Genomic DNA, 19940 nt, shown 5'->3' on the forward strand with positions numbered 1-19940 from the left:
ATTGACCTAGATCTCAAGTGTTTTTTTTTTTTAAATCTTGACATTGTTCTCTAGTTTTTTTATTTTTAAAAAAGAATGTCGTATACAAAAACATAGATTTTTCTAAATATGATAATTGAAATTACAACCACACCAACCTCCAATTAATTAAACAATGTTTATATATATATATATATATCCACCCTTTTCCACCATCTAGTATTGAGTGGAGTTCGATCCCTAATCCATAATCAAACTTGACAAAACAAGCACAAAGCAAAGAGGCATCCACGTTAAGGTAAGTTTTGGTGTGTTTAACTTGAAGAAAATATTAAATTAATATTTTTTTTTATATTTTCTAAAGGTTTGATGTAAAAAATAAAAATAATTATTTTAATATATTTTTAAAGAAAAAAATATCTTATATCATAATACAAGACATAAAGTTAAACTTTATCTAACAAAAAGAAAAGGGTAGAGAATGATAGCAAACCCAACAAAAGCTCTTATAATTATTCAAAAGGTACAAATTAACACTCACACACGTTGATGGAACACCTAACCACAGCAAATGGATCGAATTCATGAACTAGAGCTCAATTCATACATCACTTCCACTCTTAACTAGGGTTGGATTCTAAGCTGAGAGATTATCTACTCCATTATGTGTTAATCCCTCTCTCTCGTATTCATTCTTACATGCCCTAGTAAGTAGACCAAACTACAAGAATTTGTCATTAGTTTCCTTTTGTTTCATATTATTATGCATTGAGAAGGAAATTGTCCGATAATATTCTATGTGCATCAAGCAACATTACAATTGAATTTTTTTTTTTAATCTCAAGATAAGATTTAATTATAAAGAGTATTTTTTCTTATAAATACATCAAAATAATATATATTTTTATTTTTTAAAATCTATTTTTTACATGAACACATTAATTCAAAAATACTAAAAAATAATTAAAAAAATAAATTAATTTTTTTAAAAACATTGTTTCTATCACAAAAACAAACAAGATTTGTCAATTTTTATAAAATAAAATTTTAATGCATCACGTAGAGAAACTATTATTTTACTAACCTTAAAATTATAGTTGAAATGTAGAGAAAACTCAAATTTAATTAATTTTAATAAATTCTAATGCAAAACATATGTAAAATCATTTAAATAGTAAGCTAAATTGATTCTAATTAAGAACAAATCTAAAAATAACAAGAAAAAAAAAAATCCAAAACAGAACTTTTATGATGAATTTTGGCATATGAAGGACCTTGGCTTGCGCTATTGATCTCACAAGGAACTAGGTTTATAAAACATGTAAAATTCCAATAAAATTTAATAATTAAATTAAAAATTAAACTCATTTTTATTAAAAAGAAAAATTGTTTGATTTATCCAACGTTAGAACCTTCGAACAGTCATGTACTGAACGTTACAAGTCAAATTTGAGTACCTTCCTCGCAAATTAAAGTCTTCGAGCGCCCACACGCTCGTGCACCCAATCTCCAAAGTGAACAGAGAAGATCAAAGAAACGAAAACAAAATCTATGGAGCAGATAGAAAGAAACCAGAAGCCAGGAAAGGCTTCCCATTATCTTCCAATGACAAAACTTTCCTTCTTCTTCGTCACCAAATCTTTCTAGTCCTTTTTCTGATCACCGCAACCATGCCATCACGCCCAGCCCCTCCTTTCCTTCCACCCCAACCTTCTCCTCTCCCCTACCACCAACGCTCTTCCAGCCGCATCCCTCCCCTAGCCGCCGCCTCCACTTCTGCCTTCTCTTTCCTCCTCCTCTTCGTCATCTGCTTCCGCAAACTCACTCGTAAGCGCACTGTCCCCACTGACTTCTCCAAACCCCCTCACCGTTTCTCCTACACCACTCTCCGCCGCGCCACCAACAAGTTCTCCCCTTCTCTTCGCTTAGGCCAAGGTGGGTTTGGCTCAGTTTATCATGGTACTCTTCCCAATGAGCTCAACGTTGCTGTTAAAGTTATGGACTCTGGCTCTCTCCAAGGGGAAAGAGAGTTCCAAAATGAGTTGCTTTTTGCTTCAAAGCTTGATTCTTGTTATATTGTTACAGCCCGTGGTTTTTCCTATGATAGGAAGCATCGTAGTTTGTTGATAGTGTATGAGCTTATGCAAAATGGGAACTTGCAGGATGCATTGCTTCATAGAAAATGTGTGGAGTTGGTTGATTGGAAGAAAAGATTTAGCATTGCCGTTGATATTGCTAAAGGGATCGAGTATCTTCATAGTTTGGATCCTCCTGTTATTCATGGAGATATTAAGCCTAGTAATATTTTGCTTGATCAGTGTTTTAATGCGAAAGTTGCTGATTTTGGATTAGCTTGGTTAAAAATTGATAATAGCAATCAGAATAACCAGAATCAGTGCAATCAGGGTCAGTGTGAGGTTAAGGTGGAAGAGAGTGATAAAATAATTGGTTTGAAAAAGGTTGAATTGGAGAGTAATAACGGGGGTGAGGATTATGGATCTGTGGTGGAGGAGACTGACAGCGTGACTACTGGGTTTGATGAGTTTAATTTGGTGGTGGATCAGTTGCCGGTTTGTATGACATCGCCTGAAACTTTGGAGGCTGTAAGCGCTTCTCCAGAGACTGGTGCTGTGGGGGTTTCGCTCGAGGGGAATTTGGATGTGGGTAGTATAGAGGGTGTGAAAGAATTGGTTAATGGGGAGAAAAATAACGGGGGAGGGATACAGAGCGAGTCTCGAAAGGATTGGTTGAAGCAAGAAAAAGGTGGCACTACGTCGGAGAATGGGGGAGTGAAGGATTATGTGATGGAATGGCTTGGAACTGAGATAAATAAGGGGAGACCGAAAAGTGATTGGATTGGAGCTTCATCGTCATCGAATAGTCAATCTGTTAGGAAGATAGTTAAGAAGAAGAATCGGAAGAGATTGGATTGGTGGGTTTCGTTAGATGATGATAAGGATGAGAAGGTTTTGAAGAAGGAGAAGAGAAGGCCGGCAAGGGAATGGTGGAAGGAGGAGTATTGCGAAGAGTTGGAGAAAAAAAATAAGAAGAAGAAGAAGAAGAGAGAAATGGGGATGACTAGTGATGATAATAATGGTGGAGAAGATTGGTGGCCAAGAGATGAGGAATTGTATGTTGAGAGAAAGAAGAAGAGAAGTAAGAGCAGAGGCAGCAGAGGCAGCATAGGCAGTATTGAATGGTTTAGTGGTGAGCTATTTAGAGGTAACCGGAATAGCCATGATTCTTTGAGTGGAGAGATACCGGAGAGTGGTGGAATCAGTAGTACACCAAGTATGAGAGGAAACGTTTGTTATGCCGCCCCTGAGTATGGTGGTGGGGGGAATTTATCAGAGAAATCTGATGTGTATAGCTTTGGGGTGTTATTGTTAGTTCTTATTGCTGGGAGGCGTCCTCTTCAGGTTACTAACCTACCAATGTCTGAGTTTCAGCGTGCTAACCTAATGCATTGGGCTCGTAATCTTGCCCGTTCTGGCAAACTTCTTGATTTGGTTGATAAGTCTGTACAGTCTTTGGATCGGGAACAAGCTACATTATGCATCACTATTGCTCTTCTTTGTTTACAAAAGTCACCTGCTCATCGTCCTTCAATGAAGGAGGTTGTGGGGATGCTCACCGGAGAGTCACAGGTGCCTCAATTACCATCTGAATTTTCTCCCTCGCCTCCCACACGGTTCCCCTTCAAGTCCAAGTCACATCAGAAGGTTCGGTAAGCTTTAATGTCCGAAACTGGTCTTAATGAGCAACAGTGTATTTCTTAGATAATTGTTTATGGATGATATCATTATAGTTGTAAAGCAAAATGTCTTCATTAAATGAAACGAGTTGAATTTTGTTTCACCTGCTCCTCTTTATACTGGTATGGCCTACCAATCCATTGCTAATATCATAATGTTCTATGGTCACTATAGATTTGCAACAACAAGATGGCGACCCCACTTCATGTTTGCTTCAACAATGAGTATTGGAAATGCCATAAGCACTTGATTAGGCTTTTTGAACATGGCCCATGTTTTCAGCAATAAGGCTATCCTAGTAACTTTCGTCAGTTTTTTTTTTTCAATTCATGTAAGCAACTTGCTTATTCTCTCTTCGGTGAATTTAAGGACCAGTAGTTGTCCCCTCTTGTCCGCCACTTTTAATAAGATGGCCAAGCAATTATATCCAGAGGAATCTGTATAACTTGTAGTTTAAGCTATCGTTGCTGGAAACCTGTATGTATTTACAAATAGAGGTACTAACAATACTAATATGCATTGTTTGGGGTTGGCAATGATGCCAGTGTACTGGTTGTTCCAGATACGGAGCACCCTATGATTGAACTTAGGCGCTTGCAAAGAAAAAAGGGAAAGGGAAAAGGAAACCTAATAGGCTAATACACATGTATGCCAAACTTTTAAGATGTGAGATTTACCTTTTTACATGGGAGCTCTGCTTGCTGGTGTTTAATTTGATGGTTTATGGCTCCTTATGATGCAGATGAGAACATTCAATCATCATTTATTGTCGATTCTTTTATTTGTGCTGTCAATATGGATTTTTGTCTCCAAATTATTAAGGCAGGCTTGAATTTTCAGCCATGGAAGTTGATATGTTTGTTTTATTGGGTTATTGGTCAAGAATTGCATTTCAATATACCTTACTCCAAAAGAAGCAGATTTTAACCACTAAGTGAATGTGAAAAATGTGAGAGCTTAGCAGATAGTTAATCCAGCAGATATCATGGGTGGAGAAACTTGCATGTTTCTCCCTGTCTTCACATTGAGGGTATTTCTTACCTTTTTCCATCAACAATCAGAAATTGAATTTGTTGATATGCTGTCGACTGTTCTTCTGAATGATGCTTTGCAGTTTTGAGAGATGGTTCTAGTTTTTTTGTATTTTATTAGGAGTGGCAGGTAAGGCAGATGCTGCTTGTTTCCGTATCTGACCCCTGTATGAAACATGAACTCGATCCTCTGCAAAGCTTCTGCAAGATTTGTGGTCATAAAATAGTCCATTGGAAATGCAATCAATGCATCTCTTCTGGAATGGAGAATTGAGACAATGATGAACTTTTCAAAACTGCACACACAAGCTTCCTATGTTATACATCAATGGGAAGACTCACAAGGGTTGCTACAATTCAACGAGGATGTCACGACATTGTGGTACTTTCTGACAAGAATCTCCAGGTTAAAGGATGCTGTTGTTGAGATTCCTGACTGTTGCATCCATGGAGCAGGTAATTTGGGTATTCTTACTTCCTGCAATATTATATTTGCTAATTTTAATCTCTTCACATGCACACCCTATAGATCCCCATCATCGACTGGTGTTTGGAAGACAAATCGATGTTTAGTGAACTCGTCTCTAAGACATTGTCAACGTTACTAAATGTAATCTATTTGATTGTTGGATGAGTTTAATATTGAAATTCTGCATAAATCTGGAGAAAACAGTTTTAACTGTGCCGAAATGCTGCCTTAATTGCAGCTACAAGTCTACCTGGAACATGCACAGGATGAAGAACTACTTGGGACCATTCCTTTTTCGTTGATTGAATGTTGTTTTTTTTTTTTAACATCAAAATTTCTTTACTTTCTTTTTCTGCACACCATTGCTTCTTCTAGTTGATGATGTGGTTTTGAAAACTCTGTTTGGTTCATCCTCATTTCCTTGTTTTTGGCTACAATCATCAAGGTCAGCAGTGTACATTTGTTTACTCTTTTCTATGCTTATTTCGGACAACCGAAACTCACGCAATCGTTGCCATGGAAAGAAGCAAAGTCGATCCTCGGATTTCTCAGTTCACGTTTGCCGTAATATCTGCCATTAGAGCAGATACTAAAACACTTGACCGTGACAAGTTCTGACAAAGACAAGCAGTTTGTAATGTAATATTGGCTCTGTTAACCTCGTTCATTAGCATTTGTCTTGAGCATGGTTCAGCTAGCAAGATTTTATGCTTTCAGTTCCAATCTAGTTGTGTTAGTGGGCTGCACGTGTCCTCTGTGGCCATGTCAATAGCGTAAGAACATGAGGTCTGCCAATTGAGATGGGCTTACTGGAATCAACCTGTGACCAAAGAGAAACTAGGCCGAACAAAGCGGCCTAGAGAGCCCATTAGATGGTTTAAGCCTGTTTTGACAAGCATGCTTGTGCTTTCGATGACAATTTAACCCGAACCCGAGCCCCGATTGACTCAATATTTGCTCTAGCTCATGAAAAAACTGATTTGTGCCCTTATATGTTTACCTTTTAATTAAATTAGTGAAAAATAGTATTATTTTTTTATTTTTTATTTTACGTATTAGTCGATTTAATCTTATTATACAAATAGTTTCTATCATACAACAAAACATTAAAAACTATTTAAAAAAAAATATTTGTCTTTTTTTATGGCTTTGTTTCCATGCATATAGGTCTTCTAGATTCCTTTGAAACGCGGCCTGCACCTCAACCATACTTTTTACACGATGCAACAGAGAGAGGACGGGCTAGAATGTGGCCAGTGCTAGGTAGCGATAACGCATTAATTTTATATATATCAATTGTTTTTATTTTGTTATACATAATAGTTTCTAGCATATAGATGTCTCTTGATTATGAATGAAAATTGAGGTATGGAGTCCATCTCCGTTTTCATGGAAGTCTCGTAACCCTTTTATCTACCTTCACTTGTATTGGTGGCAAATTTCAATCTTTTGCATTCGTTTTTATTAGAGGTAGATCTTCGTTTAACATTATATATATATGTTATGCATTTATGAAATATGCTAAAGGACCAGAAATCAAATATATTGAGTTCATAACCTGTTATATGAATCGGTTATGAACTCCATGGGAACTTGTGGAGGCAGCTTTATCCAGACCCAAAATTATTGCAGTCGGGTCTAGTAAAGGCTGAGTACAAGTAGTCATCATGGAGTTAGGCGTTGTAATTTGACCCACCCACACCATACATGGTCCTTAATCTAGGGCACAATATGACCTAATCAAAACTAAATTAATCAAAGATAATGTGAACCCTATTGATGAATAACGGGCTCTTCCATTTATTTTTTTTGACTAATCACCATTGCTTTATTATTTTTTTACTTGGATTTTTGTTTTTATCTGCATCTTCTAATGTGATTTAGTTTTGTTAAGAAACTAAACCCATGTGATTTGATAAACAATCAACTTTATTCATTTGTTTTATTGGTACTAGTACACTTTATTCAAGTTTCCGATGAGTGAATGATAATTTATTGTGGTAGTCATTATTTTAAGCTAATCTTAATTTAATCCCTAACTTATATATACATTCTTAATCAAATCTCCATCTATAGATTTTATCAGCCAGTCTCAGATGTTTCCTGTATTTCTTGATATAAGCCTTGCACGGGTTTGTGTTAATATATTTCTCATATAATATGCATATATACAACATTATTTTGAAGGAGATTCATCAGAAAAGCTAATTAACATAAGTAGAAGGACTTGATTGAGAATTGTCTAAGACATTTGGGACCACATTGTTGAAGTTTAATTATAAGCTCAGTGCTCGATTTAGGGACTAAATCGAGGTTTTCCCATTAATTTAATATGATAAATAGAGGATTAATTGATTATCTACTAGAAATAGCAAGCTTTCTTTTTTTCTTAAAGCATGTATAGGCGGCAGCAGCAGCGCCTCATCAACTAAGCTAGGAGCATATTGCAGGATTATTTAAGAGAAAGGTTAGGGTTCTCAATGGTCCCAAAAAGCTTCATAATCCTAGGACTTTACACACAACATTTCCATAATAATTCACATTAACAATAGTCACTACAAGGGATATAATAATGCATTCTAATTTTTTTAATCTCCATATAATATTGTATTAAAACGCACATGTAACACCTCCTCAATTAACCCTAAGGAAGGGGGAAAAGAAAAGAAAAGAGAAGCTCCTTCTCCAACGCACAGCTGCTAGCGATAAGATCAAAGAAGGCTTATTCTATATGTCCTGGAGATCTTCCCCTTGATGCTGTTACACATGTTTTTGCCACTTTTCTCTGGTACATGAACTGCAGAGGCTTGCGATCTTAGTGCTCAAATTATTTAGTGCTAATACCTTGAGGAACATTATTGCCTTTTGCACTTTGCTCAAGTGCCAAGCATTTTAAAAATGTGGCTAATGGAATGCTGTGGTTTATAAGAGGAAGGACATGATTTATTGTGATGGAGTGAGCCTCAAATTTTGTTTTTGCAAGTTCAAGTTTAAACTAGGGGGTTGCTAACTCCAAGGTTGGTTGCTTCCCAATATGTTACTTTATTAATGGATGATTTATTTTAAGGACATTTATTTTCTCATGAACGCCTTTGCTCGATTTAAATAATTTATTTTAAGTTGACTTGATTAGAAAAATAGATTGTTTGAGGGTGCTGCAAGTTAACCTGACATTTTATTTTACCTAAAGATCAAAAATCAAGAAGGTGTGGGTTACTCAAGCACAATATATACCACTCTGATGAATAATAAATTAATAGTATTGAAAATTAATTCACTTCACAGTACTACTGGACTTGAAGGGAGGTTGATTGGGCGAACCCAAATATATTTAAAAAAAAAAAAAACTCTTGAAATTGAAATGATATTATTTTAATAAAAAACTTAGGTTATTTCACTTATTTTGATTCAAATTAGATTTCAACTCTACAAGTAATTATCAAGTTAACTACCAAGCCAAATCATATCTTATACCTATAATTTATATTGCAATTTAATAAATCACACTAAAATCCTCGTATGATCTCAATTACACCAAAATAAACCAATTTGGATTTATTATACGAAAATTTAAAATAATCATTTTTAATTATTCTTTTTATCACATAACTTGTCTTTTATTCAGTTTTTTCCCTTTTCTTTTTTTAACTTTATTCATACGAAATGCTACTGCTGGATCCACCAATGCTACTTTCGTTTTCTATAAGGTACATGCATTAGTGGGATGACCAGAGCAAGCAATGCTTCGTCTTTCTTAGAAAGATATACAACTTTTGAAAAGCATAGGTACTAATTGGGTAAAAGAAATGTAATGGTGATTGTTTTTTAAAGTATTTTTTTATTTAAAAATATATATTTTTTAAAAATTATTTTTAATACACTACAAGATTTAACAGTTTTACCGACGGCCTTTTTTCGTCGGCGTAAGACACATATTCCATCGGTAATTAATTTACCAACTAAATCACCGACGGAGAATTTTCATCGGTGAATCTTTTGTCGGTAATTTTTTGTCCGTCGGTAATAATATTACCGACGGATTTACCAGCGGAACAGACACATCGGTAGATTTTTTTTATTACCGATGGATTTACCAACGGATTTACCGACGGAAATTTCTGTCGGTAAATCCGTCGGTAATTATTTAAAAACATTTTAAAAAAAATTCATTTTAAAAAATGAAAAAATAATTAAATTAACATAAATCAACATTGTATAATATATACTCAAAATGCTTGGAAAAAAGAATAAGAAAATCAACTCAAACAAATTTGTAACAAATAAATAAAACAAAAAAATTAATTCAACTAAAAAATTCATATGAAAAAAATGAAGTTGCAATTGCTAAAAATTTAAAAATCCTATAAATAAATCAACTAAAAATTGATCTCATATGAAAAAAAAAAAAAAAACTCACAACAACATTTATACAATTATTAAGAACAAAATCAATTAAAATTAAATAAAAAAACAAATATAGTAAAAAATCATGAAAAAATAAGAAAAAAGAAAGATCTTACATTAATATACTTGCAAGTGAAGCATATTAATTAAAAAAAAAACTAAGAGGATAAAAGAAGAAAGAAGAAGAAGGAAGAAGAAGACATACCCGAGCATGGAGAAAAAGAGAAGGAGATGAGGAGAGAAAAGAAGAGAAAGAAATAGATATTGATGTTTTTTACATATAGTGAAGAAGTAGAAGAAGAAGAAGAAGAAGAAGAAGAAATGAGTCTGTCTCTTGTGAACTAAGCGGATTCAGGTTTTTTATTGGGGCGCGTTACCGACGGATTTACCGACGGATAATTGAATATTAATATTTTTTAATTATTCCGTCGGTAATATTTAATTTAAATTTTCAATTTCGTAAAAAGTTTTTAGAAACCGCCAAAAATTACCGATGATTTTTCAATCCGTTGGTGATTCCGTCTGTAATATTTTAATGAAAATTTTAAATCAATTGAATTTTTTCAGAAAACCGCCAAAACACGTCGATGAATTTTCAATCCGTCGGTGATTTTGTCCGTAAAGTAAAACAATTAACAGTGCAATTGGAAGATGAACAGTTCTGGAGCTCTCTGTAAAATACCGACGGAAAAATTCCGTCGGTAATTCCCTTTGTAATTGACATGATGAACAATATTCACAGTTTACCAACAGATTTCCCGACGGATTTATTGACGGAATTACCGACGGAAAAATTCCGTCGGTAATTCCATCAGTAAAAAATGACACGTCATCTTTTTTTTTTTTTTTGCTTTTTTTTTTTCCCCATGGTAATTCCCTCGGTATATATTTTTCCGTCGGTAATTCTGTTGGTAAAAAATGACACGTCATTTTTTTTTTTTGCTTTGCTTTTTTTTTTCCCCACGGTAATTCCCTCGGTATATACCGAGGGAATCTTTTCGTCGGTAAAATCCCTCGGAAATATTTCCGTCGGTAAAATCCCTCGGAAATTTACCGACGGAAATATTCCCTCGGTATTTCTGTTTGTATTTATTGATTTTCTGGTAGTGATATCAGAATATCAAAATAATCTAAAAATATTAATTTAAATAAAATATTTAATTTTTTAAAAAATATTTTTAAAATACAAAAAACAAGTAAAATATGATAGAATTTATGGGCAAGCGATGTTTCGTCTTTCTTAGAAAGATATACAAGTTCTGAAAAGCAAATTTAAGTACTTACTTCGCTTGCCTCTCTCTTTTTTTTTTTTTTTTTCCTCATCTAGGTGGTATGTCAGGGACCACTTTATTTGGGTCAACTTGAATATTTATGCCTGGATATTAAGTTGCATGAAAACTTCTTTCAAGAAATTAAAAGTTGTTGAATCTTTATCTAACAATACAAGTGGTAGAATGAATTTTCCTTTATTTAGATGATAAAAGTTTGAGATGATTTTTCCTTTATTTAGATGCTAAAAGTTTGAGAAAAACTATTAATAACCCTAATTTCATTAATTACTTCTTAATTTAAGTACTATATACTTCCATTTCACCAAAAAATGGGCATCTGTCTTAATTAGTGTTTATGTATACTATTATTTTAGCATTAAGGCAAAAGATAGTTGTCTAATCACATTGTTTAATGATGTAGACAAGCGTGTTTACTTTCCTACCCAAAACTCATAGACAACAAAATTATAGCTTTGATCAGACGGATATATACTGGCTGAGTCTCAAAATCAATAAAACCATGCCAAAATGGACGCTAATGTAAATGGAGATAGCCATTTATAAAAATATTATTGATTTAGCACATGATTTTAGATAATAAACTAAATTCAATTACTAATTTCTTAAGAATAAAATATTGGAGATCAATATTGAATATTCCAGTTATTTTTAGTGTTATTAAACCTAACCTAACTTAACGAGCTGACTTGAAATATAATGAACATCTTTTTTTCTGAATGTAAAAAAAGTTAATTTTCAATTAATTAATTTAAGAATTAATTAAAATTTATTGATTTTTTTAGTAATAATATTTCAAGGTTTTTTTTTTTTTTTTTTTAAAACTAGGATGAATCCAAGTTAAATACCTGACCACGACTCTGGCCTTATAATCGAGTCATGTAATAATCATAATTAATTTAGTTCACAAGTGTGAATGCAAAGGAGTGGACATAGCTACAGTTCCACAAGCAAGGAAAGCTTAAACATTGAGAGAGTGCGGTCACCAACCATATCTCTTCTTGTTGAAAAAAATAATTTTTTTTTCAGGGAATCTTTAGCTTACCAGGGCCATAGAAGATCACATACCCTAACAAGCGTATCTTCTTCTTTAACTTGCATTCTCACCTTACATAAAGAAAGCTTCAAGCCTTATTGCTCAATGTTCCCTTTACACCAAGGTGATGAGCTGTGCTTCAATATTTCCTCCGATCCCCACCAACAACACGACATCCCACAAGATCTGATTCTTGCTCGGTATGCTGCACTCCAAGGATGTGATACAACCAACAAAATGGAAAATGGTCGGCGGCGATTTTTAATTTCCATGGATGGTAATGAGGTTGCTAGCGATCATAGTAAAAATAATAATAAGAAGATGATGCATAGAAATATTGAAAGACAAAGAAGGCAAGAAATGACAACCCTTCATGCATCCCTTCGAGCTCTGCTCCCTCTTGAGTTTATCAAGGTGAGACAAGTTTCTTCTATTCTTTTCTTTGATAGGCCTTGCCTATCGGTTTTTTTTTTTTTTTTTTTTAATGTTCTTGTAGTGCTATAATTACTAGGGTTTGTTTGGGATTTCAGGGAAAGCGTTCAATATCGGATCACATGAACGAGTCTGTGAATTATATAAAGTATCTCCAAAAGAAGATCAAAGAACTTAGTGCCAAGAGAGATGGGTTAAAGAAATTCTCCAATTTAAGCTTTGATTCCCCAAGTGGAAGTTCTAACATATACTCTCCAATTAGTCCAGTAACCCTCCAGCCATATCCAGGTGGTATTGAGGTTGTGTTTGATAGTGATTTTAGGGGGCAAGATTTCCCCCTATCAAGAGTGTTGCAAGTGTTGCTTGAAGAAGGGATCTCTGTTGTTAACTGTGTTTCCACCAAAGTAAATGAAAGATTATTTCACACCGTCCAAACTGAGGTAAAATCAATTGTTGTCAATTACCAGGTTTAGGGTTTCATGTTTATGCTCTAAATCCAGGATCAACTTGGCTTCAATATTTATAATGTTTTCTTTTCCACAGATCAATGATCCTGCATGCTTAAATCTATCCGAGCTGCGGCAGAAATTAACCCTACGAGCTGTTTCTTGAACAAGTGATTTGTCCAAGTAAAAATGCTTTATGCTTCTTGGATCATTGACATCTTGCACTGTAACAATCTGACTTCCGATTGAAACACTTCTCTCAACTTGGTTTCGTTTTTGAGAAACTTAATTTGATGAAAATGCCTTCGAGCATTTTTGAGAAATATAAGAGGTATTTTGTAAATAATTGCTCTCGAAGACTTTTTGGGTGGCATTATATCTGTGCATGCTTATATATGCACAGGAGCTAAATTCACTACTGGGTTGCTGTGCTGTACTTGCTATTTCCTCATGCAGGAGTACACAATAAATTCTGTTGAAAACACTAAGTATTTTACCTCCTAAACTTTTTTTTTTATTATTGATATTCAACACTCATAATTCTGAAAACTTTTATATTTGTAGAGAGATTATACGATAAAGATAAGCTCCAACTATTATATTCTAATAATGATTAAAATACTAGTTCAATAAGGATTCTAAATACAAATTGTTTTAGACTAGGAACTCTTTTTAGAATCATACATTTAAACATGGATGTTTTGCTATTTTCTTAAGCTGAGGTTTTATTTGGCAAGAAAATTGAAGGATTGATTCCACTTGTATGGGCTGATCATTGCATTTATATGAATTATATTCTTCTTATTAATTATTATTATATTGACTGTGTGAAAATCTTGTAATTCGTAGGACTAGATTATTGGTGAAAGGAATTTAGGAAAAAACTGAGAAGATTTGTTTCTTTATAGAAGTAACCATCAAGTTGTAAGTAAATTTCTAGAGCAGCTTCTACAATATGGGAATTGCTTATTTTGTTGCTTAACCAGAACAAATTTATTTTTGGGTCATAGACTTGATTTGCTTCCATGGAATCATGTGGATTCCTTTTGCTTAGTTAAATCTTACGATAACATCTGTGTCTTCTTTCCTATATATTTTGCTTTGTGTTCTACTATAGATATATATGACCATGTACTCGTTCTTGCAGTGGCGATTAAGAGTCTTGCAAGTTCTATTGAATTATAAATTAACTGTAGTCAAGCAAATTGGCTAGAGGCTGGAATAGTCTCAAAATTCTTGGTTTCAGGAATCCATACTTCATTGAACAGGACATGCTTTGTTGTTGTTTAGATAACACACATATATAGCATCCAAGGCTACTTACTGCCTTGAAATAGGAATGGTGATCTCTTCAATTGTAATAATTGTTGCTGGGTTAGTTGTAAAGATGCATAATGGCAAATCAAGTTGGGGTGCCACCAACCGCAGCCTGAGGTATGGACCAAGGTTTATATGTTGCATGGGGTCTTCCAGCTATGTCTCTGAGTTCTAAAATGCCGGCTCAAAAGATCTAAATCTGCTAGGATTTATGCCAGCTCAAAAAGATCTACGTACCTGTTCAAATCTACATAATGTATTCTTAGAAGACCCCATTGCTGAGGTTCTATGGTTAGTACCTAACATACAGTCTCGATGCGTGGAGCTGCTCCACCTATGAACATTTGAGATGGTGATGATGATGTGTAACCACGTGCTGCATGTTAGCACCATTTTGCATTATTGACATAGCCAATAGGAGTCTTATGCTCTACAGATTAAATGGCTTGATCTGTAAATATCATCATTTGGGAACTCCTTTATGTTCTGAATTAACTGCAGAATATCTTGTGGACATAAGCATGCTTGCACTTTCTTTCTCATGTACGGTTCGTCTCCTTGCATTCCTCTATCTTTGCCTTCGAAGGTTCATATTTCATTGACTATAATGAATTAAGTTCCCACGTGTCCCATGTTCACGCTATAGTTTATGAGTCCTCTTTCTCAGGCCACTTTTAATCTATCTTCTTGTGGGTCTTGGTATCACAGTTCATTTATTTTTATTTTTAGTCTTTTTCTCTTGAACTAATTTCTGGTTTTATTATTTTTATATTTTTTATTCTGAAATAATAACTAAATGTTTAATGACGGATAAGAATGAGTTGCTATTATAGAAGTCATGTGACGCTGGGGTTATGTGGGACAAACTTGTCCAGGCCCTTTCAGCAATTCTGCCTTTTATCTTGGAAAAAAAGGGGGCTCCCATTCCACTCAGGTGAGTCTAGAATACGGTAAAATGCCGAGGCTAGTTCCACTGTTGAATTTATCCAAGCCCAATAGTGTAATTGACATCGACATTATACCGATGCTAGCATCTTAGCAACTTCCTCTACTTGACACTGGTGTATACTGTATACTGATACAATATATATTCTCATAAATTGGGTCATTAGTGACTTTACTTAATTTCTCAGTTGTAGCAAAATCCACATAGGACTGATTGTTCAAGATCATCAATCCAATTTATGATACCTTGAAGCTAACAAAAGCACACAAAACTAGCAGCCTCGTGATTTCATCCCTTCAGCCATATATATAGAGGAATGATGTGAGGATTGATCATGTATGTCGCACCCCAAAAAAAAAATAATCAGGCGCGCGGCATCGGCTGGCGATTTTTCTCGTTGTTGCGTTTGCTTTGAATTCGTTCGTGGGAGTCGCCACCTAGTAATTTATTGAGGGCTACTAGGAAACCTGATGTACTGGTCTTGTCAGAGATCATGGGTAAGGGACTGGTTGTGGTTAGGGAAGGTATTAGCACCCCTAACACACCCTACCTGAGATAAGCTGCTTCGTGTTCTGATGTGATTTGAAAATTTAAAATATTAATTAAATTCTTAGGCTTGAATAAATCAGTTATTAAATCCCCGAATATATGTAGAAACTTGTCCTCATATTTTCATGGAAAATACAACTTGATTTTATTTGTCCTTGAGATATTTAACCATATTTAAATTAACAAATAATTCTTTTTGTCCCTTTTTTATTTTTAATTCAATAACATAAATAAATAAAAAAATAAACATGCAAGCACACACAAACATTTCTTTTTTTTTTTTTATTATCACTTTCTCTTTTTCTTTTCTTTTCTTTTTTACATCACATTTATCCAATAAAACAAATAACAAAAATTCAAAACAAATCAAATACAATAATATCTAAATACACACAGCATCTAGAAATTACAAAAAGGAAACAGGAAACCCTCGGGAACAGTGCTGCACAGCCTTGGTGCCATCTGAACAGTGGCGGCGCGTGGGCTTCCTGCACCGCCGCCGCTGGCGGCGCGTGGGTTCACGCGCCGTCTCGGAAACTGGGCAAAACAGAGGTGCATGGAGTGGATTCCTCCCCGGTGACCTGCAAAGAAAAAAAATCAAAGCACAAAAAGCCAGTTGATTTTAGTTATTTTCTCATCACTGTTTCGGATCAGCTTCTCCTCTTTTTCTTCAAATCTGCCGAATCTGAAGCTGGGCTTTACACGCGCCGCCGATGACAGATCAGGCATGTGGATGGCAGGATCGGCAACTTCCCTCTTCCTCCTTCATTTCTACGCCGGCGGTGAAGATCACCGCCACCTGCAACAACAACAAAAAAAAACTCACAAACAGCAATCGGTTTTTTATTTTTTTCTTTCCGTTACAGATCTGCTTCTCTTTGATCTGCAGAAGCAGATCGGTTCTTTTCCTTCTTCCGATCGATCTCGCCTCTGTTTTCGTTCCTCTGCTGGTTGCTGGATCTTCGGACGGCGGAGGGCTGGAGGCTGGAGCTGCTGCGGACAGAACTGAGATCGGTGGCTGTCGATCTGTGGACGGCGCTGCTGGGGTTGCTGCTGTGGTCGCTGCTGTTGTCGGAGGCTGGACGGAGAAGAGAGGTCGGGGAAGATGGTGAGGCAAACCGGCAAGATGCTCGCTCTGGCTTCTGTCCGGCGTGTGGCTTGTTGGAAGTTTCCGACCGGGGGGTGCTGCTGTTTGCCGGTTGATGGTGGGTGGCTGGGAGATGAGGGGCTGCTGTGTTTGGCCGGTTGGGGAAGAAACGGCTGAGAGGGGAAGATTTGTGGGATTTGAAAGTAAAAGGGGGGGGGGGGCGGCCGGCCTTTGTGATCAGGGAAAGGGAGGCTGCGGCCGCCCCTGTTTTCTCTTTAATTTTTTTTGACCGGGGCTATGAGCGGCTGAGGCTGGAGAGAAAAAGGGAAAAAAATTTGGTGAGAGGCTGCTGGCCTTGGTGATCGGCTGGGGAGAGGTTGAAGAAGAAAAAAATCAAAACAGGGATGTGTGGGGGAGCTGACGGCTGGAAAAATCAAAACCAAGGAGGGGCTAGCGGCTGGTCCCTTGTGAGGGAGAAGAAGCTGTTAGTTTTTTAGGGTTTTCCCTTTTGTGTTGCCTTTCCCCAAAATTACCAAATGAACCCCCCCTATTGTAAGTGTTGGAAACCAGTATTTATAGGCAAAAAATATTGCCAAGTTTTCAAAATTGGTCCCTTAACTTTCTTTTTTTGTAAAATTTGATTTTTCTTGTTTTTTTTGTATTTTTTGAAAACGAGCCATATCAACGTCGACTCGATGAGGAAAATCAATGATTTTAAAAACGACGCGTGAAAAGTCGAACGCGTTTGAAAATCCTTTGAAAAATTAAATTCTTTTTAGACGACGTTGAAAATGCTAAAATGACGAAAATATATTAAAAAACATATTTTTTGGATTTTCTTTGTTTTTCTCTATTTTTGGATTTTTTGAAAATATATAAAAAACATGGGTCAAAAATTGGGTAGCAACAGATGCCCCCTCTTTACAATGCTTACGAAGCGAAAATCCTCAAAATTTTGCATAGTAAGCTTTGTAAAGAAAACAAAAGGAAAATGATTTCATTATCTTGGGCGACCTGCCCACACATACTCACCCTAATCTATTTTCACGGGCGACCGACCCACACTCTCCCAATAGTCTATTTTCACGGGCGACCTGCCCACACATTGGGTTTACCTGAGATCCCATCTGGCGACCTCATTCAATTGGAACGAAAATATTGCGTAACTCGGTTAACCTGAAATCCCGTCTGGCGATTCCCTTTAACCAAAGCTACATGAGATCCCATCTGGCGACCTCATTCAACTGGAACTAAACTGTGTAACTCGGTTAACCTGAAATCCCATCTGGCGATTCCCTTTAACCAAAGCTACATGAGATCCCATCTGGCGACCTCATTCTGGTGGAACTAAACTGTGTAACTCGGTTAACCTGAAATCCCATCTGGCGATTCCCTTTAACCAAAGCTACATGAGATCCCATCTGGCGACCTCATTTAACCAAAACAAGTAAAAAATGGTCTCATTGTACGGGTGACTAACCCTAGAAAAAAGCCGGTCTCATTGTACGGGTGACGAACCCTAGAAATAAGCTGGTCTCATTGTACGGGTGACGAACCCTGGTGCTGGTCTCATTGTACGGGTGACGAACCCTGGAAAAATGGTGTGAAGTGCGGTCTCATTGTAATGGGTGACCTACCCACGTGGAAAAAATATGAAGTGTGGTCTCATTGTAATGGGTGACCTACCCAGATAGAAAGAATGTGAAGTGTGGTCTCATTGTAATGGGCGACCTACCCAAAAAAATGGAAAAAATATGAAGTGTGGTCTCATTGTAATGGGTGACCTACCCAGATGGAAAAAATATGAAATGCGATCTCATTGTAATGGGTGACCTACCCAGATGGAAAAAATGTGGAAAACTGCGGTCTCATTGTCATGGGTGACCTACCCGGATGGAAAAAATATGATGAACGGTCTTATTATGATGGGCGACCTACCCAGATGGAAAAAATGTGATATGACAAGTGTGAAAAATAGGACTTACCTGGCGAAGTCCTGAGGGGATGACAGAAGAAGGGCTGGAAAACTTGGTGCTTCCTGATAAGTCCCGATCATAGGATTTGAAAACTCGGTGTTTCCTGACTGCAAGGGTTGAAAACTCGAGGCTTCCCGATTGCAAGGTTGATCTTTTCATTTCTTTGGGATTTTCCTAATAGTAGGGTTCATCCCATCGTCCTTTTATTCCATGATCAAAACCGATTCTTTATTATCATCACCACCATGCTTCTTTCTTTTTCCACCATCTTGCTGGACCTCCTTAAGGATTTTCCTGTAACAATTCAAAAATATGTGCAAAATTTTTTTTTTTTTTTTTTTTTTTTTTTTTTTTTTAGGTTAGATGATATGCATGCATCCTTACCTGATTTGAAATATAGGTCCCCCCCTCTTTGATGCTCCATCGTCATAGGGTGCCTTTGTTTTCATTCCAAAGCTTTCCTTGCTCTTTCGATGCATTGGCTCATTCATGTGCAAGCCATCCACTCAGCTGTAAATGTAGTGCCCAACCCGGGCTGTCTTCGACAATTACTGCTTGCATCGTTCATCAAGCTTGACCCTTGCCCCCAAGTGTGGTACTGCTTGATTCATCATGAAGGATTTTCTCTCCTGGCTTCTTCTGAGAATTATCCTCTGACTGATTGTGTGCCTCATGCCAATACCCAATCAAGATTGATAATCAGTCATGAACTTGCCTCTATTTGAAACAGTACTCTTTAAGTACATGCTATCATCAGCCTTCTTGGAACTCATTCAGTCATCCAATCATGCATCTCATAGCTTGCAGTACAAAGGCTCATGGTTGTATGCTCAGTGCTCTTCTCATAGACTCCTTTCAACTCTTCTAATCAGATTGTGAAAAGAAATGCCTCGGCCTCATCAATGATGCTACTTCTATCACCCATACTCATGCGGTGAAGTGCTCATCTGGCTTCAAAACAAATTGTCCCACACAGTCAGTCTTCGGGGTGGGTGCCTTTCTGACATTCATTCAATGCAGTTGCGTGGTAACGTATGTCGATAACCATGTTTCAAAGGATGACAATATGAGATTGTCCTTCAAGTGCATCATTGTTCCACAGTCAGTCTTGGTGGTGTGCATATGTTCGATGTTCATTCAAATGCACTCACCCGATAACATCTGTCAGGAGTCATAGCCATGTTTCAGAGGGTGACCCAAGATGGAGATATGAAAATATCCTTC

General features: G+C 36.3%; 2 protein-coding genes across 5 annotated transcripts; both read left to right on the forward strand.

Moving 5' to 3' along the window:
* Positions 1 to 1441: 1441 nt before the first annotated feature.
* Positions 1442 to 5610, forward strand: LOC118060676 (receptor-like serine/threonine-protein kinase At4g25390). 4 transcript variants are annotated; one of them, XM_073403722.1, is made up of 2 exons: positions 1442 to 3701; positions 4887 to 5610. In XM_073403722.1, the coding sequence occupies exons 1-2, from the start codon at positions 1650 to 1652 to the stop codon at positions 5037 to 5039; spliced, it is 2205 nt and encodes a 734-aa protein (XP_073259823.1). In that variant the 5' UTR covers positions 1442 to 1649; the 3' UTR covers positions 5040 to 5610. The 4 variants fall into 4 exon arrangements, with proteins under 4 accessions (XP_073259823.1, XP_073259825.1, XP_034929825.2 ...); XM_073403724.1 differs by having other exon boundaries at positions 1442 to 3706; positions 4887 to 4998; XM_035073934.2 differs by lacking the exon at positions 4887 to 5610 and adding an exon at positions 3909 to 4860 and having other exon boundaries at positions 1442 to 3706.
* Positions 5611 to 11916: 6306 nt separating this feature from the next.
* On the forward strand, positions 11917 to 13364 carry LOC118060675 (transcription factor bHLH118). Its single transcript, XM_035073933.2, has 3 exons — positions 11917 to 12377; positions 12494 to 12835; positions 12939 to 13364. The coding sequence occupies exons 1-3, from the start codon at positions 12069 to 12071 to the stop codon at positions 13005 to 13007; spliced, it is 720 nt and encodes a 239-aa protein (XP_034929824.1). The 5' UTR covers positions 11917 to 12068; the 3' UTR covers positions 13008 to 13364.
* The last annotated feature ends 6576 nt before the right edge of the window (positions 13365 to 19940 follow it).

Source organism: Populus alba, chromosome 12 (assembly GCF_005239225.2).
Source record: "Populus alba chromosome 12, ASM523922v2, whole genome shotgun sequence".
Lineage (NCBI taxonomy): Eukaryota > Viridiplantae > Streptophyta > Magnoliopsida > Malpighiales > Salicaceae > Populus > Populus alba.